Genomic DNA, 25,413 nt, shown 5'->3' with positions numbered 1-25,413 from the left:
CCAGTAGAATGTGGTAAATAGATATCTACTGACCATAAAAGGATTCACCAATATTTACGGTAAAAGAGACTAAAAGATTTAGACTGACCACGTAGGTAGGTAGGCAAGGTAGGTAAAGTAGGTAGAGAGGTAAGTAGACACAGACAACCAACTCACTGAGGTCTAATAATACATCATACAATATATCCATTTGAAGTGTAGAATACATATTTTTTGAACAATAACTTTTAGCCTTATAGAGACCAAAAGATGCCATGGAGTGCTCTTTGCTCACCCTCTCCTACGGGGAAGCTCAGAGAAGTTGAACCAAGCCACACAGATGGCCAGTGGCTAAATGAGGAGGGCATGCCCAGTTTTGAGGTTCTAATGAAAATCAGCCCACTGATTTTCCATTATGAGTAGAAATTCACCCTTGTGGGCAGAAAAAAGGACTTCACATAGCCAGGGTATATACAACAGCCCTGGGTTCCTATCCAGTTAAAAATGAACATCCAACCACAGGCTGCAGAGATAAGAAAAGGAAGTGAACTGTCTTAGTGACGTGAGGGGGATGAACGGCTATGCTGAACGAAGGACTGAGAGGGTTTATTGAGAAGTGGAAGGCTGAGGTGTTAAAAGTAATTTCAACCAATGTTAGTGTTTAGATGCTGACAAATAAAATTTATAAATGACTTTTTAAACTGCTTCCTCGAGCAACAAGAGCTGTTATTGTCACATCGATTTTGAAATTAAATGTTATGGAATTTCCTTGCTTTAATGAGATGGCAGATCCAACTGGTAAACAAAGTAATGATTAAAGCAATTAAAAGAGTAAAATTGAGAAATAAAGTAACACTACTCCTAATCCTTAACCCAAATAGGCAGGTTTTGCTGATTTGCTTAAAAAAAGATGTATGTTGATCTTGAGGTGAAAGTATTGAGAAGAGATGCTCACTAGGAATAGACTGCCCTTTGGTAAGAAGGAAAAAGTCAATTAGTAATGTCATTTGTTTAAAACTCTGCCTGCACCTGGTTCTCATTTGTCCTCCAGCTGAGAAACCAAAGACAACTTCTTTTTATTGCTTGTGGTCAAACAGCAAGTTCATTTCACCACGGGATGATCAAATGGCCAGCCTCCCCCAGCTTGGGAAGGTTTGCCTTTCACTTTCAACTTGTTCAATCATCATTAACTCTGAAAATTGTCACATTCCATTTGTGCAATGAAAATTTCATCACTGGTGACCGTTTGGGTGAAGTTTTTGTAGGCAAGGCCCTAAATCTTGTGGAGCACCTCACACATTCTCAAGGTCATTTGCCTTGTTTCCTTGTTTAATGACAGTTGCCTAAGATCCAAGAATGAGTCTGTGACCTGTCATCAGCAGCTCTGAAGACCTTTGTGTGTGTGGGTACATGTTACCCTCTCTGAGACTGAGAGGAATTGGTGGGTAATTTGCCATAGGCATTTCATCTGAGAAAAATTAAGGTGTGTACATGCATGTGCACACATGCACGCACAGATATACACACACCCTCCTTTGTATATATTACGTGCACATACGCTGGGATTTTTACGGGGAAACACTTGTTAAAAAGATTGCTGGATGGAGTTTATTTCAAATCAGGGCTTTCTCACTCTGGGAAGTCAGCTTCCCTGGAGAGGCTGCAGGATCAAACTGGGGAGGTTCCAAAAAGTTTCTGGAAAGGAGAAATAAGCTTCTTTTTACTTTTGCCATTAGGCTTGAGAAATCTTCATCTCCTTTGTTTATTATTTAATTATATTTTCCCCTCTGCAGATAAGTTCTAAAGTGTTAAATCCCAATGAATCTGGCACAGGACCAAATTCCCCACAGGCCCTCTCTGAATATGAATTTCTGAAAGTGGGTGTCAAGTGGTAAGATGGCTAAATTAAGAGGTCACTAGATCCAGATTCCTTTTTTTTTTTTTTTTATTTTGAGGTAGAGTCTCGCTCTGTCGTCCAGGCTGGAGGGCAGTGGCATGATCTTGTCTCACTGCAACCTCCACCTCCGGGTTCAAATGATTCTCCTGCCTCAGCCTTCCGAGTAGCTGGGATTACAGTCGCCCGCCACTACACCCAGTTAATTTTTTTGTATTTTTAGTAGAGACGGGGTTTCACTGTGTTAGCCAGGAAGGTCTCGAACTCCTGACCTTGTGATCCATCCGCCTAGGCCTCCCAAAGTGCTGGGATTACAGGCATGACCCACAATGCCAGGCCTAGATCCAAACTCTTTTATTTTTGCACTCAGAAAATGATTTGGTTCCAATGCATAGATCCAGACTCTTAAGCAAAGCATAGAATGTACTAGGGCAAGTCAAATAAGTTTTTTGCCATTTGGCAAGTAAGCCATAGCTAAAATAGGCCCCGGCTATAGATCTTGATTTAATTTTCAAGGCCAAACCTAACAGAATACATATACAGAGCTACAGAACTCTCCAGCATCTTAAGCCTGGGTGCTGACACTCTTGTTAAATAGTCTACAAGAGGCGCCTCTTGATTTCCAGCACTAGTTTTCATTCCAGGGCTTCACTGAGTTAGCTGCTGAAATAAGGAGGACAGGAGCAGGTCTGAATCACAGACACAATGTCTTGGTTCTTTTCAGCTAGCTTTGGCACATAACATATTAAAATATTTACTGTTGCCAAGATCCGACTTTTAATTGACTAGCAGAATTTGGGGACAGGAGAGAGGGCAGAAATAATCTAATGATTTTTCCAATTCCTCTGGCTAACAAGCAGACCCTGGATGTGGACTTGAGAAATCATGTACCTTCTAAAACATGGAAGAGAATGTTCTGCCCTTTTAGTGGCTAGGTTGATAGCACCAACTTTTAAAAAAAGAGTTCAATCTTATTAGGCTATTGGCCGAAAAAAGTTTGTGTGTAATTTCACAAGTGAAATATTTTTACTCAAAGACTTGTTTATGTGCCCTGTATTCTTTTAAGTGTTTTATAACATTAATTCCTTTAATCCTTGTAGTAATTACAAGAGTTAAGTAACAAACCCAAGGTCATAGAACCCAGGACATGTGGGTCTATAGCCATTAAACTATGAGCTATACTTTTTCATGAAGACTTCTCAGGATATGCAACCCAAATGCCCATTTATCTGCTGCTTCACGTTGGGCAGATGGTGTTCAAAGAGAAAGATGTTTGATCAGTTTGTTCCATTTCACAGGGATTGAAAAATGGACATCAAGCCTCTAAATGCTTCTTTCTCCTTATACTGATTTCTACTGATGGATCCCAAGTGAGCTAGCAAGCTCTCCCTTCTCTATGTCTGTCTGTCTACATCTCTCTTTCTCAGACACACACACACACACACACACACACACACACACACACACACACAGAGGCACACACACACTCACATAGCTATTACCGTGCTTCAGTAAAGCTGTACAGGGCTGTGATCCAGGCATAAAAACAGACATCATTTGCTCATTAGAGCTAAGTTTTCAGGACGTGCCCCACTTACTGACCTCCACTAACGGCCTGGGTTTGCGCTCGACTGCAAACCTGAAGTGGCAGAGTTCACAGTAGCTGGTATTTGAGGATGACAGCCAATGCTCCAGGCAGCTCCGATGAATTGTCCCCAAGGTCCCTGTACATTCACATGGAGAGAGCAAGTCCTCTTGGCTGCTGCCCTCATGGCAGATCCTGCACATCGGCCGGTCATTGAAGGGGCTGCAAGAGAAGGAGGGGTACCTGCTGATCACTGAGCTGGAAACCTCTACCAAGTGGATGGCCCTCTAGCTCTTGTCCTTTGGGCCCTCCCCAGGGGCAGCTGCTTTAAGACCTCTTAGATGTACACTTGACCTTGGCAGTAGGGCAAGTGGCCCTGGGCACTGCAGGGCACTTGGGTCATCTACTGGTGATGACAACAAGAAATAGGAGATTGCCAATATCAAAGTAGCTAGGTGTGGTCCAGGATCAAAAGTGAGTGAAAACAAGCAATGGATATTTTTGCCTTGAATATAAATGTAGTTCAGGCCAACTACTAGTCCAAAAATAAGAACCATCCTTCACCATTAAGAATAGTTACTGTTTTGAAATGACAAACTGAATCATGTGGACCAAGCCAGGACACGTTTGTATACCCAGAAGTTCCTTTCATTTCTCTTTTCAATAGGGTGGGAGAATGACAGGAGGGAAGTTAACCAGCAACAAACTCTGTAGCCACTACACAGACCTGCAGTCTGAGCCAAAGCACAAAGCTGAACGGTGGATTGTCCTTTGAGCTTTCACAGGATGCTCTATGGGATGCCAAAGATGCCAAGCTGAAAGTGAGTAATGAGTATGTCCTACTGAGGTAGCCTCAGTCTAGAGTTCTGCCTTTAATTTAGAAAAACCACTCCTACACATTTCATGAAGGCAGCTTAGTGTAGTTAGTGGTTCATGGTGCAGGCTCCAGAATCCGGCTGGCTGGGCTCAAACCTCAACTCTGCTGTCTACCACCTGGATAACTTTGGGTAAGTAACTTCATCTCCCTGTACTTTAGTCTCCTTAACTCTAAAATGGGCACAAAGAATGGTGCTTTCCTCATATGGTAACAGTGAGGTAGTGAAAAGATTGCCCAGATTAGAGGCTTAGAATAGGGACCAGCACATAGCAAATGCCCAGTTAATGCTAGCTACTGTCTCTCATGGAAAAATCTCAGGTCAGAGAAAATCAAATAACGTGGCCCTTATCATGTAAGTCCTCATCATGTAAATCCTAGGACCAGCCTCTTTACCTGCCCTCCCTTGCCTCTCTGTATGCCCCCCAAAGAAGACAGTGACCCAGGCACATGCCCATTCATCCTCCTGAACACCATCTTTGGTCCAAATGGAAACAGCCATGGAAGAACTGCTGCTTCCCAAAGGCCTTTCTGGGAATGATGCTGGGAATCAGGGAAGGCCAAAAGGAGATCAAAAAAGGAAAGGACCTCACTTCCATTAGCCTGAAAGGCTTACTTGTGCCCAGGGATGGGAAAAGAAAGTGGACAGAATTGTTTTTTCTTTCTTTGCTCATCATTCTGGGCCTCCTTCATTTACATTGAGCCTACAAAATCCCGAAACCTGGTTTACAGTACCGCATGGTGGGAGAGCAGGTAAAAATGCCTGACAGACAGACAGACAGACACAGCCACACTGCCACACACCCACACACCCCCATACACACGGAGGCTCACAGGTCTCAGCCATGTCAATTACAGCCTGCTCTTCCTGGTCAAGTGAGCTGTTTGATGCCTGCAAAGGGCGAGTGGAGCACATCAGTCCCCTAGTCTCAGTTCACAGAGGACCAAAGACAGTCACTGCTTTGTCCTGCCCTGAGTCCTAACCAATTGTTATCTGTTCTCCAAGAGGCAGAAAATTATACATGAAATGTTTTTCTATGTTTTCCTTTGCACTAGCAGCACAGATTTTAAATGGAGGGCATATGGGCAATGCTCACAACATGCATGTTAGTGTGATTCCGTGTCTGAGGGCCACCATGCCCAGGGTGGGATGCCACTGGTAGTCCTGCTGTGGGCACACGGATCTGTAGGCCTGTGTCTGCACCAGAGGGGTTGACTGATCACTCAGACAGAGGTAAGAGAACAAGGTGTGAATGACTGGTCCTATGTTAGAGGTCAGAAGTGTCAGCACTGACACTAGGGGGCAAGTCCAATGTTGATTTACCTTTTATGTGCATAGGTTAGAAGTCCTGCTTACCCATTCTGAGAAAAAGCTGGAGAAGCCATGACGCTCCTATTAGCCTGGAAGCCCATAACTCCCTATCCACCAAGAACACAGGAGGAGACAAAGTGATGGTCAGGATAAGCGGTTTCCAAGCTGCTCAGAGCCTGCACTCTGGCTTTAGTTCACTACTTGGGAAGCCTCAGGAAGTTTTCACAATAGCACTTCATAGGGCAGATGTGTGTGAAGCGTCAGGGATGGGGGGCCATTGAGGCTGAAGGAGGGGACAGCAGAAGAGACCTCCTAGTGATGAGAAGAGACGTGCCCAGGAAGTAGCCCTGGACAGCTTCCATCAGGCAATGCCAGTCCACATGCACAACAAAAATGTCACTTCAAAACTTTTGCCCACACATCCAGTCACTTTGACTCAGTTGCCTGAAATCAGATACCTTCTTAATCCTGTTCCAATAGGACTACCTTTGTTATCTACTAGAGACAACAAGAGGGCAATTACATAACAAATGTCAAAATAACAAATGTAAAGCAAGCAACCCAGTATCTTGTGGGCTTCTTCCCCTCCTGGCTCTTTGTAAGTATGACTTTAAGGGGAAAATTCAATAAGGTGAATTTTACCTTTATATCCTATTGCTATAGAAACGGCAATGACAGAATTTGTGTAGTCTTTTTTTTCCCCGGCACCTCCTCTCACCTGACACAAAGACCTGAGCACTAATTACATTCCCGTTAGCATTTTCCATCTGACAAAGAGTTCTCTGGATCAATTACAGATTCATTTATTTTAACTGTGGTACTACCTCTGGGTGGCAAGAGTCCGCACTACTGTTGACAGCAGCTGCCCGTCCTTGGCTGAAACTTGCATGACATACTGCGGCTGCCCATTCACTAGGCTGCCACAATCCTCCACCGTCTTCACCACGGGCGCAGCTGAGCTGGTGCAGTCTGGCAGGACTTCGGGCAGGTGACTGCAGCGGCTGGTTGTCATGGTAACAGACAGCAATTACTCTGCTAATGGCTTCCACATTCATACAGGATTTCCATCTAAGAGAGATCAGAAAACAGTTTACTTGGGCAGGGTGGTTAATAGAAAATGGAGAATTATGGACCACCAACATCATCATGTCGTTATTGAATATAAATAACAGGAGTAGCCTAGATGTGGCACATTATCTCGTTACTATTTAATACAAGTGTGCACGCACACACATAGAGCCCACAAGAAATAGCAGATATGGTATGAACAAGACAGCAAGCATGTTGGTATATATAAACATTTAGGAACCCTGCTTTCCACGAGGGGCAGAATGATGACTCTGAGGCCCAGCTCTGAAGAGAAGATAAGTAGTTCTCTACTCTGTGCCAGAGAAGTAATAAATCTTTGTTGACACTCTCTAAAAGTTACTAGAATCATTATTAAAAACATTCACAACTATTTTTTCTGGTAAGCAATTTATTCTCCATACAGCTTCATTCTGAGATACTAAGATTAAAAAGAGAGGGAGAGAAAGAAGGAAGGAAAATAAAAATGAATTTGGCCAAGTATTAATAGCATGTTCTAGGACAGTATTTGCCAAACATTGAGTGCAATGACTGTACCGCCTTTCTGTTGCATGATACAATTTTCTGTTTGCCATATCTACTGCATGATACAATTTTCTATATCATATATATTAAAATTAACTTCCTTTAAAAACTGAACCTATTTTAGCTTTGTCTTAAAGTTATTCATGAAATAATGAGTTTAATGAGCTTTTATTTTCTAATGGACGTGATGATAAATACATTAGCATGAGGTCTTATTTGTATACTACCTAAAATGCAGGCTCATATGGATCATCACAGGGAAACACATAGGAGAACATAAGAAAGTAATGAATGAGATCTCTATCACCAGTTAAACATAATCCATTACTAATAAGGGCCTTACCTCCTAGACACATGGTGTTTTTTTTTTTTTTTTGAGACGGAGTTTCGCTTGTTACCAAGACTGGAGTGCAATGGCGTGATCTCAGCTCACCGCAACCTCCGCCTCCTGGGTTCAAGTTATTCTCTTGCCTCAGCCTGGGACTACAGGTGCATGCCACCATGCCCAGCTAATTTTTGTATTTTTAGTAGAGACGGGGTTTCACCATGTTGACCAGGATGGTCTCGATCTCTTGACCTCGTGATCCACCCGCCTCGGCCTCCCAAAGTGCTGGGATTAAACTGCAAGGAATTCTGCTCCTGATCTGTGTGGCGAAGGCTTGGGTCATGACCTCAAGTTCAAAGCACTCAGACCCATGGAGTGAGGAACCCCATTGGATTCAATAATAGGTCAGCATTTGACACATAAGAAATAGAGGTTTTTACAGAAGCTTGCTGGAAGAATTCTGTCCAAAGGTGAGATGACACAGTTTCATGACTAGCCTGCTTACCTCAGGCTCCCAGGCCCAACATGGCCTGGGATCAGTAGACAGCAGCAGGATTAGTGGACGGACTGAGCTCACATCAATAACCCATTTGGGTGGTCAAGGCCCAAGCTTAAATAAATGAAATATCTTGTCGTTTGCAGAACCTCAAACCCCAAGAGGATTTCTGGCATTCTGAAAGGGGTTGTTTTCTTCCAGATATTTGTCTCTACTTGTTACATTTTCCTTGATCCCCATGGTTCTGGAAAACAGGATCTTCCCAACTGCCAGAATAATGTGCAACTGGATATTCTCAGGGCAAGAATGCAGTATTTCCTGATGAACTTGAGCTGACAGTTTCCCTCCTGACAAGCACATGTCAGGCAGGCTTAACTGTCCAAAACAATTGGATGTGACCGTCATCCCTTCCTTGCTACCGAGGTGTCTGGCTGGCCTTGCACCAGCAGCCTCCCTTTCCCACCCTCACTGACTGCCTGGAGTCCTCTCAGGGGCTGTGTCTGCCCTTGCCCAGCAGCCCTCCTGAACCCACAGTGGTGAGATGCCTGTGGACTCCAGTTCTTGTCTGAGGCCTGACATGGGGGCACAGGCAGGGGCTGCCCCCCTCACGCCATTTTCATGACCAGCAATACTGAACATTCAGCACAATCAGCCAGTTGGTATAGGGTACAGTTTTGCTTTTTAAATAGGATTCTTTGCTTTTTTTTTTTTTTTTTTTTAAACTGTAAAGCAATTAGTATATGGTATGTTATAAAAACTACGAACACAAAGAAGACAATAAAACTCACTCATAATCCCACCATTCGGATAACCCCAGAAAATTTTTTGGGTAGGTATCTTATTATTTTTTTGAAAGGGTTGGCAGGGTGGAGTTGATTTGTAGCTGGAGCCAGAGAGTTGTTTTGTTTTGTTTTTAAAAATTGAGTTATGGTAGCTTTCAGACCAAAACACAAAGAGATGTTAAAAGACTGTCCTCTTCTAAAACTGTGCATAACTCCTCTTCCCTGGCCTGCCCTTACAAAACTCCATTGACATGATTTTAAATTCTCATAATGCCTCACAGTCACAAAGTGTAACTTCCTGGCACAGCTCTCTTGCTTCACAAGGCAGCCATAGATTAAGACCCAGGGGTGTGTTGGCAGGAAAAGCAGACACAGTGACCTTCTTGCCGCATGGAATCATTATGTCTAGGTGCACTCTGAGAGTCTATTTTCGGGTTTTGCCTAACTCCAGCTCAGAGGGCCAAACACTCCCTCCCTATACTTGATGGAACTGGAAAGAGGTGAGGAGGGGATACACAGAGTAAATGATGGGACCCAGGGCTGCCAGTAGTTAGGCTACCCTCTGTGAATTGCCTGTCACCCACGTACATAATAGCCCCAAGTTCACACACTTGTAACTTAGATTAAGTCCTCGTCAGAGGAAGTAGTTCTAAATGTGTGACCTAAATCCACAATAAAATGTCCTTAAAAATTCTAGAAGCAGAGCTTCCCTTAAATTCATTTTATATATGTAATTTCACTTCTGGGTGATTTCATTTCTCCTTTCATAGGTAAAAGGGATATTATCTGCCACCTGATCAGTTTATTCTATTTGTAGTGGGTGCAGGGCACTGAGTTTAGGATAAAAGAACAAAATGAACCTCACCTTGCCTTCTCCTACGAGCAAGCCCTGGCTCTTTCTCTTGTGCCATATCTGCAGAACCTGCATCCAAGATCCTCTAGCCGTAAATCAATTTAGACTAACTAAAATGATAGTCCAGTCCAGCATTCCCTGAAGAACATACCAGCATGTCTTCTGTATACCACACATCAGAATAACCTTAAGATTCTAAGGCTTACATGCCAACATTGAGTCCCAACAGCCCTCAAGGATCGTGGCCTTGAATTAAAAATGGGGTAAGAGGGATTACACAGAACTGAGGATAGCTGTGTTGGTCCTAATCCTAGAAGAGTGGATCTAATCACTTAGGTGGAGGAGGAGGAAAGGAAGCACACTGTCCTGATCTCAGTGAAAGGGAAACCCAGAGGCCTAGATGCAGGCATGGGGCAGGCAGGAGCTGGCCTTACAAGCTGCATGCACCAATTGGCATGCATATGTTACACCTGGGGCAGTGACAAATGGACCACCTCATTTTCCTGTCTGGTTCAGAGCCACCTGGGAAAACAGCAGGCTGTTGCTAAGGATGCTAGAAAGAGCTGAGCTGTTGGTTTGCAGCAGAACACTGGTCTTCTACTGATCTTTCTGCAAGATTTCAAGCACACTCTGACTGCCTTCTTATCAATGTCAGTGCACTGCTCTTGTGGTAAAGTACTTCCTAGTCTACCCAAAAGTTCTCTCTAGGAGGAAGCAGTGTATGTGTAACCTTGAAACATCAATCAGCACTGGTGGGAAGGGTCCTTTGCTGGCCAGTTTTGACACCTTGTATAATTTCTTTCTCAGGCTGAGAATAAAACATGATTTGGCATTGGCCAAACTCAGCTGCACACAGTGGGAGGAGCAGGAGTAGGTGGATGAGAGGGAGACAGAGAAAACGGAGGGGGTGGCCAAATAAATGAAAGCCTGATTAGAGAATTGTTAAAATAAAAAGGCTTATCTGTTAAACTGTGACCCCTGAAAAGGACAGAGTACAGGTCTCACAAAAGCAGGAGACCTAACCAGGCGGCAGTGATTCATTGCTGCATTTCTGAATAGGTTGCCATTGGTAAGTGATTTCCATGGGAACATGGCTGGCATCACGAGGATGCGGCCACAGGTCGTCGGGGAAGGGAAGGGAAGTAGGCTCTGCCCACGTCGGCAGCCCCTCTGCCTCAGCAGCCCCCAAACCTCCAGGAAAATCACAAGTTAGAGAAAGAGCTCTGTTCTTGGAGGCATAACACCAAAGCCTACACCCTGTCTCTCCACTCACCAAGGTAAATCACTCGGCCTCTCAGACTTTCCTGAGATTTCCTGAATGTTTGAAATTAGGGTACTAATACACCCTGAGCCACCTCACCTGGTTGTGAGTCTAAAACAAGATAATATATATGAATGCGTTTTGTAAGTAGGAACATGCCATGTACAGAGAAGTTTGAACTTTATTGCTACGTTAACCTTCATTCCTGCTCTTTTCCTAGCCTAGGCTACATCTTGTTTCTGTCTTTTAAAACCGTCTTTCCTCACATCTGGTCAGCCTCTACCATGATGCACCTTTTCCATTACACTTGAACTCTGACATTGACCATGCCATCTCTCTCGGCTAGGGAGAACAGAAGAAGCCTCATCCTTGCATGCTCACTTCTCATTTTCCCTGGTCCTATCGCCTTCAGATCTGGAACACAGGTTTCATTCTTCCATGAAAATACTTAATAAAGATTTATGACAGGTGATGGGATGATCCATGCAGCAAACCACCATGGCACATGTTTATCTATTAACAAACCTGCACATCCTGCACATGTACCCTTGAACTTAAAAGTTGAAAAAAGAAAAAAAAAGATATAGAGGAAAAGGTGCAATGATGTGAGAGATACTTGGGTCTATTTGTTATGGCAGCTACCATTATCTTAACTAATCTAATATATGATAAATACAGTAGAAAATAAAACACAGGCCAATCCCAAGGCCCTTTTCAGGCCTGCTTATACGAGAGCTGCATTTTCAATGCCAAATCAACATTAATCTCTTAGATGGAGGTCAAGAAGTGGGAGAAATCTGTTATAATGGCACCTCTGTTTGGATAGGAAAATGACTCAAAAGGCTTAAATGTGAAAATGAGACCAGGAGGATGTCAGTGCTGGCTGGCACTGATGGGTCACGTGAGCTGCCTGGGCAGTGGTCTAAGCAGGGCCTAACCTGGAAGCAGTCTGGAGCAAGTCTGTACCTCTGCATTCAACCTTCATGCCCAATTCCAGAAATTTCAAGAAGTAATAACAAACTATAGAAATGGTCCCCTATAGTAATGAGTTTAGTAACAGGAATAAAGTTTCAGTCCAGCAAGATGAATAATCTCTAGAGATCTGCTGCACCTACAGTCAGAAATAATGTATTGGACACTTAAAACTTTCTTAAGAGGATACATCTCATGTTAAGTGCTCTTATCACAATAAAATAGAATTTTTAAAAAGAAGAAGAAGAGGTAGACTCCTCAGGTCTCAATATGTCCTGAAGGATTCTGTGTTATCTCTACAACCAGAGTTGGTTAACAAAGCAAATCAAAGAAGCAAATTCATTTATTCATTCTTCCATCCATTCACTTTTTTTTTTTTTGAGAACTTACTAGGTTTTCCTAGGAAGTTTCTGGTAGTGTAGGGTTCAGCCATCTCAAATCCTACTTTACATTTCCCAAGGAAATGTGGAGGCCACCAAATAGTCTGGAGAATTCCCCAGACCTTCACTGGGGTGGCAGAGCCGTGAGGACCTAGCATCTTTCCACAACCAATCACACCCTTGCCCATTCAGGGGAAACCACCTGAGGCCCTAAGTTTGGAGACTGACATTGCAGAATTGGGAATGGCTAGATGTCTTTCTGCTCCCACAGAGTTCTGCGTCATTAATGCTGGTCCAGGATCCATAAGTCTGACCTTTGTTTTACATGAGTGAATCTGCTTCAGAAAGGATTTCTAAAATGTCCTCTGTGAGAGGCTGCATACATGGGGAGCACAGCCTTCTCTAATGAGACCAATGAAGGCACAATACAAGGTGGTCGGTGACTGAAATGGGGAAAAAATAGCAATAATGGTCTATCCAGGAACTTTCTTCTCTGAGTTAGATTTTTAGACTTTGAATTCTAAGAACAGTCTCTGAGAATAGGGATGCTGCTCTTTGATAGAACATTTCACTGGCTTTTCAGGCGTGTTATAACCAGACAGTGTACTGCATGGCTGATGAACTGACTTAAGAGTATTCTGAATGTTCAGAGAAAATGAGGGAAGGTAGGAAATCACACAGTGACCTTCCTTTCCAATGAAAATGGAGCAAATGACTAATTTCAAAACCATTAACATGGAAAAGCAGCGTATTTCTTCTGAGAACAGGACACAAAGGCTCTCCAAGGAGATTGCTGGGACATGATTACCAGCAACATTTAAGTTTTCAAAAACACGCCAAGGAGGCTATTCACTAAGAATGTGTAGCGGCAAAGTAGCTGCTTCATTAAACTTAAATAGCCATGGCAGGACTGTGCTTACAGACCTGCGCTACCAAATTATACATTTCTTTTCTGGATGCTTCACTGACCTCATTATGTGGAGCACAGAATTTGTCATTCCAAATAAAGTGACCGTCCAAGTCTTTACAAACATGTCCATCAGGCGCTTGATGAGTCTGCAGAGTAAAACACTGGCTGGCACAATGAATTTTTAAAAATAGGCCTCTTTTTGTTGTTTCATTATTTTCTGCTAGGTGCTCATTGTCACACTTACAGAGCACAGTTAGGCAGTAAGCAGGTGAAATGCCTGTTTCTGAGCATGAGGGAGGTTTTGATTTGGGGTAATAGCATATTCTTGAGAAATGTGTAAACCCCAATGATGAATTAGAGGGAGAAAAAAACCTGAGGCAAATTGGATCCGGAGTGAGTTACCATAATACGTTCCCATTCTCAGTGTACTACCTTAAAGTTATATTCAGAATTACTTATAATTTCTCATCCACATGATTAATTCTGATTCTCAGGCATAAGAAGTATCCAAAGCATCAGAAAGATCTTTTTTTTTTTTCATTGAAAATTACTGTATTTTCTTTTCAGCCAGGTAAAATCCTCTAGTTCTGCTGAAGGCAAATCAAGTAACAATTATCATATTTAGACATATTTTTCCCCCCAAGAAGTACTCATGAAATTAATTCGGATTTTGGAGGCTATCCACTTTTCATTTAATTTTAATTATATAGATGAAAATGGCAATTAAAAATCCCACAACAAGCCTATGTGTTCAAAGACACAGCGACAGCTGAACTGCACTTGTAAATAACAACCGGCTTCTACATGGAACCCCACTGAGCTGGGGGAGGGAAGTTGCACAGATGAGTTCTGGGGGCTCGGGAACAATGAGGGCACATCAGAAAAGTTTAAACACCAAGTTCAAAAACTCAGAGGAGCAGGCAAAACATGATGAGACATTCATGGGGCATTACTCAGAGATGAAAAATTAAAATGTACTCTTCAAATGATATTCAGTGTGACCAGCACCAAACAGCTACCTGTCCAGCATGCTAAGGAAAGGCATGAAGGGTACAGCATGCTGGCCAGGATATCTGATAATACTAGAGGAAAACCTCTCAGCCACATGAAAGCTAAATATGTTCTAAGGACTGAACGTTCCCCATTTGTTTTTAGGCTCATACACATTTTTAAAAATCAGCATCCAAGTGAAAGCCTATCATGAAGGAAGTTGATTTGTGATTCATTTCCAAGTTGTACCTCACCTTCTTCTGCATAAGCAACCCAGTATTAGCTAGACAGATGTGCTAATTCTTAACCCAAGCCTCCAGAAGCCTAGAATAAACCAGTTGTTGGCTTATTTTAAATCAGGATTCCTTGGAACTTTCCTTTTCCCTGTTTCACCCAGACCACAGGGAGGCTGCAGTCTTGTCCTTTCATTGGGCAGTCTAAACTCTGTATTAGACTCAGGTAGGTTGGGCCTCTCTGTGAGTCCTCTGCAGCACTTTCAGGTCCACAAGGACCCACAACATATTTGACTGCATTACCTTCGATTTACACACAAGGGTAAGCAAAGTCACTCAGCTTGCCAAGGAATATGAAGGCAAGTGCAGACTAAAGACTAAACCTCCTTGGACTTTGCATTTCGGCCCCCTCGTAGGCATGACAGATGGACTCTCTATCATATGCTACATAATACCAAACATCCTCAAAACACTGATTGTTCTCTCATGCATGCTTTACAGAAACAAACATGTCTTGAGTGTTCCTTTATGGCCTTTTTACACATTTAGTTTTTGCGTAAGGAGCTGTCTGGGACCCTTGAGATTGAGGACACTGAGCCCTGGTTTTGGGTCAGGGGGACCTGGCTTCAAACCACCACCCAGTGCTTACCAACAGGAAAGTTACTGGATGCTGAGCCTGTTTCCCCAGACACTGGCGACCTGAGGTAGGTGGGGGCCTGGCACGTAGAGGGCTCTTGATAATGGGAAGTACTTAAGTCTGTAGCGCAACAGGTTCAGCTCACAACAATGGGGCCAGGGCAGGGGGACAAGAGGCCCCTTCCAGATCCCACCTCTAGGCTCCTCACTCAGCCCACCCTCCTCTACAATTCTCATGACCCTTACCCCCATCTTCCCAAGCCAATAGCTCATGAAGACCCAACTACTGACATCTGCTTTGACAGTCTAATATAAGCCAAGTATGTAAAAAATAGGTAAAAAAATCACAGAAACTCCCCCTGGAATTATTGTCCTTGGCCTTAGACATGGCTTCCCTCCTCTAAACCCCATCACATACACACAGACACACACACACGAAACATAGATTCTTTTTTATTGGCTCCCTAAAATGGGTCCAGTCTTTTAAATAATCAAGACACAAACAAGCACAAGAACAAAGTAACACATAGCCAAGGACCGAGTTACCTGAGATCACTTTATCACTTACTCTCTGCACAGCATGTATCCTGGATTCTTATGAACCGTGAAATCGATGGAGAATAGGGTCTCTTTCCTGGTGATGATACTTATTTTCTATATACCTCAATGCAAAGCACTTATAAACCTCTTTAGGGAACCTCTGAGGTGTTATTTTTTTTCTAACTGGAGCACATGCCCCCTCCCTGCATTTGTTTTCTGGCTGGGACCTGTCTGTCTGTATGGGCACAGCATGCATCATGGCCTGGGTGGCTGTATCAGTCCCCTGCATTTTGGTACCGAGTGGCCTCTCTTCCACACCCCCACCTGTTGGAGTGCTGGCTGAATCTGGACTTTTTCAGTAGGAGGACCAGTGTGCTGTCTCCACAATCCTCCTGGGAAGCCAAGTGTGTAGGGCCTGTTAGAAATGCCCACAGTGTGTCAGCTTACACAGAACATCCCCTTAAGTCACTTAGCCACTCAGAAGGAAGGTCCTGAATCAAATATCTATTTTGTTCTGTTTGGTTTTTTTTGTAGGCCCAGCCCTGCCAAAAATAATGGGTAAGATTTCATACCTGGATTCAGCCTGTTTGATAGAAACAGAAACTGAATTAAATTATTATCCAAGGCAAAATAACTAAATAATATACAGAGGTCTACCATTATACATTTTCATCTGATGGTACTTTTCCTTCAGAACAGACAAAAAAATTACACTATTAATAGTAATAGTGTGAGTGTATTTTTCTATTTTCATAGCACTATTCATTTTCCATCTTCTAAGTGTTTAATAAATACAGTGGGCCTTTACTGCCTTCTAGGGTGAAAATAACACTTATGCCCCCATGGAGCTCATTCATCTGTTTTATGGGCTAAAAAAATCTCTAGCGTGTCACAAATTAACACAATGTTCCCGAGGACTGTGTTTTATTCTTGAATCTCCAATTTCACTAATAAATGTGAAAAATACATGTAGCCAGATAAGTCCCAGGAGACTAGCCACTGCAGATGCTGAAGAAAGCAAGTTATTCCAGCTAAGATCAGCATTAACTTCAAAACCAGAGACTGTTTCCCAAATTCTCCTCCAATTGCCTGATATAAGGCAAGGAACTTGGTTTTCAGTGACCACCTAAAAAATCCAACAGAAATAGGGTTATTTTTAAATTTAATTAAAGGAGATTGTCAAAAATAAAATAAAATAAAAAAGTTGAATTATCAGATAATGACCTTATTCTAGTCTGAGCTCCAATCTTGATTCTAGGCCATGGACCCCCCACTACCATACCTGAGAGAGATTTGTTACTCTTTTCCTTAATATTTTTATTATGAAAAGTGTCAAACAAATAAAACATGACAGTAAACCCACATATATCTTATCATCCCAATCAAAAAATATTTTTATGCCAATATTTTTATTTTACTTTTTGAATTTCCTTCCCTTTGTTTACAAAAATTATTTAAATGATTACAAGAGAGTATATATATATGTGAATATAAAAATCAATCAAGATTTTATCACATTTGTTTCACCTATCCTTCCTTCCTTCCTTTTTATTATGATTTTAAGACAAATCCCAGAAATCAGTAATTTTACCCCATATACTTCAGTATGAATTTCTAAAAATATGAAAATTTCTCATACAACCACAAAGTCATTATTTTACCTAACAAACTTAATATTTCCTTGGTATCATCTACTACCCAGACTGTATTTAAATTTCCCCAACTGCCTAGAAAAATCTTTTGGCTGGTTTGTTTAAATGGCCCAAATAAGCTGTACACATCACATTTGGATGTTATTCATTGTATGTCCTTCTCACTCACGCATAGGCCCTCCCTTTCTTCCCAACCCATTATCTGTTGAAGAAATGCAAGTAGAGGTCCTCTAGAGCGCTGTCCTACTCTCCACTTTTTGTTTGTTTGTTTTTTGAGACAGAGTCTTGCCCTGTTGCCTAGGCTGGAGTGCAGTGGTGTGATCTCGGCTCATTGCAACCTCTGCCTCCCAGGTTCAAATGATTCTCCTGCCTCAGCCTTCTCCTGAGTAGCTGGGACTACAGGTGTGTGCCACCACGTCAGGCTAATTTTCTTTTTTTTGTATTTTTAGTAAAGACTCTGTTTCACTGTGTTAGCCAGGATGGTCTCGATCTCCTGATCTCGTGATCCACCCAATTCGGCCTCCCAAAGTGCTGGGGTGACAGGAGTGAGCCACTGTGCCTGGCCTCACTTTTTAAATTTGCCTATCTTCTTGTGTTACCATTTCACTTGTCCCTCTCTACCCTGTATTTTCTGGAACCCCAGGATTGGCTTGATTCATTTCAGGTTCAACTCTCAGCCAATACTAGCTCATAGGTGGTACTGTCTACTTCTTGGTGCATCACATCGGATGGCAAGTAATGTATGGCTGTCCCACTTTTGGTGGGTTCAGAGAAGTCCCCATTTAGACATTTCTAAAGGTCTAATGATTCCATCCACTGATGACAGTTGCCTGAATCAATTATTTCATTTGGGGGCTATCCAATTATACTTTTCCAATTCTAACTTCCCTTCCACATTTAGTAGCTAGAATTCTTTCGTAACAAAGCACTTTCCTGATCAACCAGTGCAATCTGGTTATCCTGAAATACGTCTTACACAAAAAAGCCACGAGCACTGCCTAATTCTTTCCTATGATTCCCAGTCTTCAGAGTATGCAATTGGTACCTTAGCTATGTTCTATAATAACTGAGTTGTACTTGTTGTCATTTGATACAGTTTGGCTGTGTCCTCACCCAAATCTCATCTTGAATTGTAGCTCCCATAATTCCCATGTATTGTGGGAGGGACCTGTTGGGAGGTAATTGAATCATGGGGGAAGGTCTTTCCCATGCTGTTCTCATGATAGTGAATAAGTCTTACGAGATCTGATGATTTTCTTTTCTTTCTTTGTGTACAAAGTGTAAGAAATGGCATTAAGAGATCTGATGATTTTATAAAGGGGAGTTCCTCCACACATGCTCTTTTATGCTTGCTGCCATGCAAGATGTGACTGTGCTCCTCCTTTGCCTTCTGCTATGATTGTGAGGCCTCCCCAGCCATGTGAAACTGTGAGTCTATTAAACTTTTTTCCTTCATAAATTTCCCAGCCTCAGATATGTCTTTATTAGCAGCATGAGAACAGACTAACACACTACTCTTAAATATCCACCTGTCATTACTGAAATTAAAAAAAAAAAAAATCAGACCACTATACCATAAGAAACCCTTCTTAAGTATAGAGAAGGTCTGGATTTGTGATCTGAGGGGACACAAAGCAAGTTAGGGCATCATTCCTGTCATTTTGCAGCAATCTTGGAAGGAAGGTGCTGTTTTCCTTGCCTGCTCTGGTATCTAAGACTTTTGTCCTTATGGTACATACAGTCTTTTCTTAGGTCCAACACTCCTTAATGACCTTCTATATTTACCTGTCCCTTAGGAAAAATGAGAACAATTCTAAAACATTTTTTTTTTTACCTATTGCTGCACATATCACTTGGTGCCACTTGCCCCTGCAGAACTCCACTCTATTTTATTTATGGGATACATCTGAAGGTGGCCCAAACCTGTGGAAGGGGGTCAACAGAACTAACACCTCTGTAGACTGACTACTCAAGGTCATCATGCCCGTATAGCTTGGGCTTTTTGATTCAGCAGGCAGCCATTCCCACCCAGAAAAGCCTGCAGGTGCCATCTGGCAGAACCACACCCTGCTCCAGCACCATGCTGGTGACACATTAACACTCTGGGCAAGCTTCCACTGTGGGAAAGATCTGTACATGCATGAGAAACATCTTCCTTTCCTTCTTCTCACTAATAAGGGTGAAAACATTTAGTCGTTCATAGGTATTCCCCAAAGACGCATTTATAAGCCTTCTTGAACAATGGCTGACAAGTGTCTCTGAGACTGACAGCAATCCAGTGTCTTTCTTTTTTTGTTCTTTAAGAGCAGGGGCATTTTCTGTCCATTATTGCCTTGTTTTAGTGACAGGCATCTGTCAGTTAGATATTAAAACAGAGTGATAATGGGAAGATAATACGCTGGCTCTGTCCACATACTTTGAGAGGGAAGCATTCATGAAAAATGTGTATTCTGGGAAATCTAGATGCTCGTGTGCCCATCTGCATTTCTATTTAGTTTGAAATTGTGTGTAGAATAGTAAAGCAGTGAAAAAACAAATAATGTAGGGGTGGGCTCTGAGGAGATTCCTAAATGGTTCTGCAGATACCAGCGTAGGGCTTGCTGCATTAAGAAGGAGGGTTAGGAAATGCATGCCAAGGAGGCTGGCCAGGACGGAAGTGGTGTTTTTTTTTTTTTTTTTTTGAGACAGAGTCTCGCTCTGTCGCCAGGCCGGAGTGCAGTGGTGCGATCTCGGCTCACTGCAACTTCTGCCTCCCAGGTTCAAGCAATTCTCCTGCCTTAGCCTCCCAAGTAGCTGGGACTACAGGCGCACGCCACCACGCCCAGCTATTTTTTGTATTTTTAGTAGAGACGGGGTTTCACCATGTTGGCCAGGATGGTCTCGATCTCTTGACCTCGTGATCCGCCCGCCTCAGCCTCTCAAAAGTGTTGGGATTACAGGCGTGAGCCACCGCACCCAGCCGGAAGTGGTTTCTTGTTGTTGTTGTTTGCTGTTTTGGCTTCCCTAGAACTCCATAAGAGCTGCTGAACCAATGAACTGGCAGGAAACAGCTTCCATGACTCTGTAAGTGAAGGACTTTCACACATTTTGAAAAAGAACAAATGCTTCCTTCTAATACCAAGGTAAAAGGGAAGTGCAAACTATAACTTTCATCTGCTGATTCCAACACTTCTAGAAACCAGGCACTCTCTTCATCTTGTTTACACATGCTCAGCACAGGACCCACTTAGATGTTTACTAGGTACACAGTGGGAAATACGGTTTCTAATAAAATAAAACAAAACAGGAACATGCTAAAGGGGAAATTTACTACTTTTGGATATCTGGATCATAAGGATCTGGACATTAGAAAGAGGCCAAAATGTACTGTATCATGATTTTTCTTAAGTTCTACTTCAAGGCTACCAATATATGCATCCTGTCTACTAGGGGAGAAAATGCAACCAAAGCTAATCCATGATGATAGTACATACATACACAAACAAAGCATGTTGATGTCTCTAGCCTGGTCTGTTCATAAACTGGACTCATTTCTTAGATTTACAAATGATGATCACTATGGTAAATTCAATAACAGAATTTTCTGCTGTATGCCTGGCATTCTCTTCAGTATCTTTTTAAAGCCCTTAAGTGGTTTCGATTTACATAAAACTAAAAGCTGGGAGAATTAAAAATTACACAAATAATGAAGATGAGTTCCTAGGTGAATTACCCATTACTGTGGAGGTTTTTGGATATTTTCATCAAAAAGAGCAAAAAGGCCATCTAAAGATACTTGTGTATCTACAAATGATTGTAAAGTCATTCTCTTTATTTCCTTCCAACTCCCATAAGCCTCTTTTATTAGCTTCAAGGAATGAAGCTCCAATCTGCTTCAGTAAACTGCATTATTTTTTAAACTACAAAAACATACGTGATTTCTTTACATGAGCAATCTTCTTTAATGGCAATGCAGTCACTGGGAAGACTGCATTCAAAGGCATAGTTTACAGAACTTCCCCCAACCTGATAATCTCTACCTTCTTCTTCTTTTTTTTTTTTCCCAATATTATTAGGACCCACTGCTTTTTCACAAGTGCTTGGCATACAATAGGCACTTAAACATATTTGCTGACTCACTGAATGAATAAATTCACTATCATGATATCAAAGTGTATATCCAGGTTAAGTGACACAATCACAGGGCTAACACAGAACTCCTACTTAGAAATACAATATCTTCTATCTGACTTAACTTCTAAGCAGTCCAGTATTCACTTTGCTATTTGATGGTTTTTTTTTTTTTTTTGCATGAATTTTGGATAATCCTTATGTTCATTACTAAACTTGAAATCAGGCACTCAGATCTAGGGGTTATTTAGGAAAATTAAGAGGCAGGCCATGAACCTGAACTCTTAACTTAGTAATGGCTTGCAAGCATCTCTAAAACAAAGCATCTTTAATTCCCTTCCCTACTTGCACATAAGTCTCTTTAAGTTGATACGGAGAGTACTGTTGAAAAAGAAGAATGGAAGGAAGAAAGAATGAAGAAAGGAAGGAAGAGAGGGGAAGAAAGAAAAAGAAAAAAATAAATGATGAAATGAGTGGATACAGAGCCAAAACACTTCCATTTTCCATCAATTCAGGACATGTTGAAAGTGTAGAAAAGGAGGATCTCAGGCTCAAAGATCTTCTCAACCTGTCTACCAGGCCCAGGTCCTGATTTGCTGTGTGAGGGAGAGTATGAGCATTGTGGGAGCTGTGTTTCTGGCTCCCCTGATTTGAAACTCATGTATATATATTTTCCCACTGGGAATAAAATGGCTGGTTATAGTTGGAATGGTATCATTACTTCTATATTCAGAAATATGATTAGGTGATTGAGCTTTTATGAGCTGGTTCAAATAGTCACATGTAGCTATTGGTTGGGATTGACAGGCAGGCAAAAGTGGCACAGCAGTATAAGTGTGATGGTTAATTTTATGTGTCTTCTTGACTGGGCCATAAGATGCCCAGATATTTGGTCTGGGAGTTTCTGTGAGGGTGTTTTTGGATGAGTTTAACATTTAACATTTAAACTGATAGGCCGAGTAAAGCAGTTTGACCTCCCTAGTGTGAGTAGGCCTCCTCCGATCAGGTGAAGGTCTGAATAGAACAAAAATGCTGACCCTTCCCCAAATAAGAAGGAATTCCTTCTGCCTGACCGCCTTTCAGCTGGGACAGCTGAATTCCTTGCCCTTGAACTCAAACTGAAACATGGGTTCTTCTTGGGTCTTGAGCTGCTGAAGTTTGGACTAGAACCACGTCACTGACTCTCTTGGATCTCCAGCTTGCTAGAGAAATAGATATATATGTTCCTGTTGGTTTTGTTTCTCTGGAGAACCCTAACTAACAGAGTAGAAAACACCAAAGAGTCAATCTAAAACATACAAATGTATATATGGCTTTAATATATGTATATACATGTGTGTATATACATTACACATGCACATATGTCTTTAAAAATCATTAAGTAAAATTGAAGCAAATTCTCAGTTACCTTCTTGGTGATGTTCAGGCCACAAAGGAAGTAATCTATAATCCCTGATACACAGCAAAAGAGTATTTGCTGGGGTGTGCTGGGCAGAGGTGACATGGGCTCTTCTGAGGGTGGGTGATGAGCCTTCACACCTCCAGAAAAACAATTTGGCAGTATGTATGAAAAACCTTAAGATGGCTGTGATTTTCCTTTTAGAAACTGATTTTTAGGACATAATGTTTGAGCCTTTTTAAAAAAGGAATTTGTCTTAGGAACATAATCAGAAATGCAAACAAGGACTTATGCACAATCTGCAGTGCTTTTTAATACCCTGCAACACTCTTTTCTAGTAGCACAACATGAGATAATCATCCAACAGTCAGGGAAAGGTTAAAGAAATACATAGTGTATCCATATTCTAGACCATCAGGGAGGCCACTAACATGAGTTTATAACAAATGTTTAATAGCAATGGAAAATATAAGGCCAGGTGAAACAGTTAGATAAATATTTGTACTTGTAATTTCAAGGGTAATTCAAAGAAAGAAAGGTGGTATATCAATATGTGAATAGTGGTTCTTTCTGGGTAACAAGTGATTTTTTTATTGTTTCTGCTTTTTGTATTTTTGAAATTTTCTAAAATAAATTTTTATTATATTTAGAAAAAACAGTTGAACAAATAGCATTTTATAACCCTCAGGAGGGAAAGCATATTAAACTGCCTCCTGAGAAAACAAACAATAAACACAAGGGAAACCAGAGCAAGCAACCAAAACTCAAAAAAGCACACGCCCTCGCCATAAATAATCTGAAAGCAAACACAGAATTTCCTTTATTCTGTAGGTGCAGAAAGGACATTACAGATCTCCAGGGAAGGAAATTCAACAATTTCTCCCTAGCAGACTCCTCTTAGAAACAGCTGGTTTAGTGGGAAGACCCCCGGGTCAGGCCCCAGAGGCCCCAGGCTCTTTGCTGCACTGCAGGTTGGCATTGGGGCCGCCAGTGTGTCATTTGCTCTCCCTCAGCTTTGGGTCTCTCAACAGTAACACATAAAAACTAAATCAGCTTCTGCGATCTACACCAGGCTGTGTCTGAATAAAATGAAGTGACAAATTCACAAACGCCCCTAGCTACAGAGAACTGCAGCAATGTGACAAACAGTCATCAGTGGTCACCACCACCAGGTTCATGCCTGAACCCTCCAGTGGCCCTCTGCCCCATGTGGGAGCAGTCACAGATGTCAATAGTAGACAGGCAATGACCCAGACAGGATATACTCTTTTTTCCTCATACATATACAATGTGTCTAAATTAACATCTGGTTAGCTTCCCCCCGACTTTTAACTAGAAATATGCCAATTTAAATTAAAAGTCCATATATTTCACAGATGTCATATTCTTGCTAGAGAAGACAAATTATAAACAGGAGTAAGCAGCAATAATCTGCCAAATTTTATAAAGCATCATTTATCATTCCTCTTTGGAATTTATATATCCAAATTGTCCAGCCAGCAATTGTATATTTAAACCATGTGGCCTTATGAGAATTGGTGGGTATAGTCACCTGTTTTATAAATGAAGAAGCTAAAGCAAAGGAGTTTTATAATTTTCTCAGTACCCTAAACTTAGTGGAAGAACCTGATTAACTCAATTTCTGACCCAAATTTCTATGACTTGCTACCACTATTATTATTTAATACTGAGTAAATGCATATACTATGCAAGGTGACCTTGGTTGTTGTTTTTGGGGTGAGGGTAGGATGAGAAAAAAGAGTAGGGTAATTCCTTTTAATTCTTTTAAATAATTAAAAAGCTTTCTTTCCTCAAGATAGAATTAACAAAATAGGTGATTTCTGCAGCTATGACAAGCATATTCCACAAAAAAACTGAGTTTCCTAATAACACTGAGTAGGATTGAAGGCGTAAGAGAAAGTATCTGTTCTTTTGATAAGATTCCAATTTTGAAACAAGGAGAGTCCTGGTATTTAATGCTTGGGCAAGACCATGTGTAATGGCTGCGGAATTTCATGACTAAATTTTACAATATATAGATGCAGCAGCTATCACTGACATTGATGAGCACCTCAGAATTTTTCAGTCCACATTTTACTAACTTAGAGGAGAACAGAATATAATTCTCAGCTCTGTTGATCTGATTCTTTTTTGTTTTGAGACAGTCTTGCTCTGCTACCCAGACTGGAGCACAGTGGTGCAATCTCGACTCTTGCAATCCCTGCCTCCCAGGTTCAAGCAACTTTAATGCCTCAGCCTCCCGAGTAGCTGGGATTACAGGTGTGTACCATCACACCTGGCTAATTTTTGTATTTTTAGTACAGATGGAGTTTTACTGTGTTGGCCAGGCTGGTCTCAAATTCCTGGCCTCATGTGATCTGCCCATCTCTGCCTCCCAAAGTGCTGGGATTACAGGTGGGAACCACTGTGGCTGGCCTGTTGATCTGATTCTAGAGAACTTTCTTGTTGTTTTTAAAAGCTAGGAGTTAACGTGTAGAGCAAAAAAGCAAAAAACAAATTATAAAAAACCCTTAAAGCCAAATCACTTTCCTTAGTAATCCCCAAGTCTCACACTGTGGATACAATTTCTCTTTTTTTTTTTTTTTGAGACGGAGTTTT

At 41.7% G+C, this 25,413-nt stretch overlaps 1 protein-coding gene across 1 annotated transcript in view; it reads right to left on the bottom strand.

The window, feature by feature from the left end:
* The window catches only part of MARCHF3 (membrane associated ring-CH-type finger 3), a 153,000-nt gene that overhangs the window by 31,268 nt on the left and 96,319 nt on the right, over positions 1 to 25,413 (bottom strand). The window contains exons 2-3 of the mRNA XM_032264120.1: positions 6,469 to 6,712; positions 3,476 to 3,680 (exon numbers count right to left, since the gene is read on the bottom strand). Coding sequence (XP_032120011.1) covers positions 3,476 to 3,680; positions 6,469 to 6,656 — 393 coding nt within the window. The 5' untranslated portion in view covers positions 6,657 to 6,712. The remainder of the gene's footprint in view (positions 1 to 3,475; positions 3,681 to 6,468; positions 6,713 to 25,413) is intronic.

Source organism: Sapajus apella, unplaced genomic scaffold (assembly GCF_009761245.1).
Source record: "Sapajus apella isolate SASKATOON/1434 unplaced genomic scaffold, GSC_monkey_1.0 scaffold1, whole genome shotgun sequence".
Lineage (NCBI taxonomy): Eukaryota > Metazoa > Chordata > Mammalia > Primates > Cebidae > Sapajus > Sapajus apella.
This window is presented reverse-complemented; position numbering and strand designations above follow the sequence as displayed.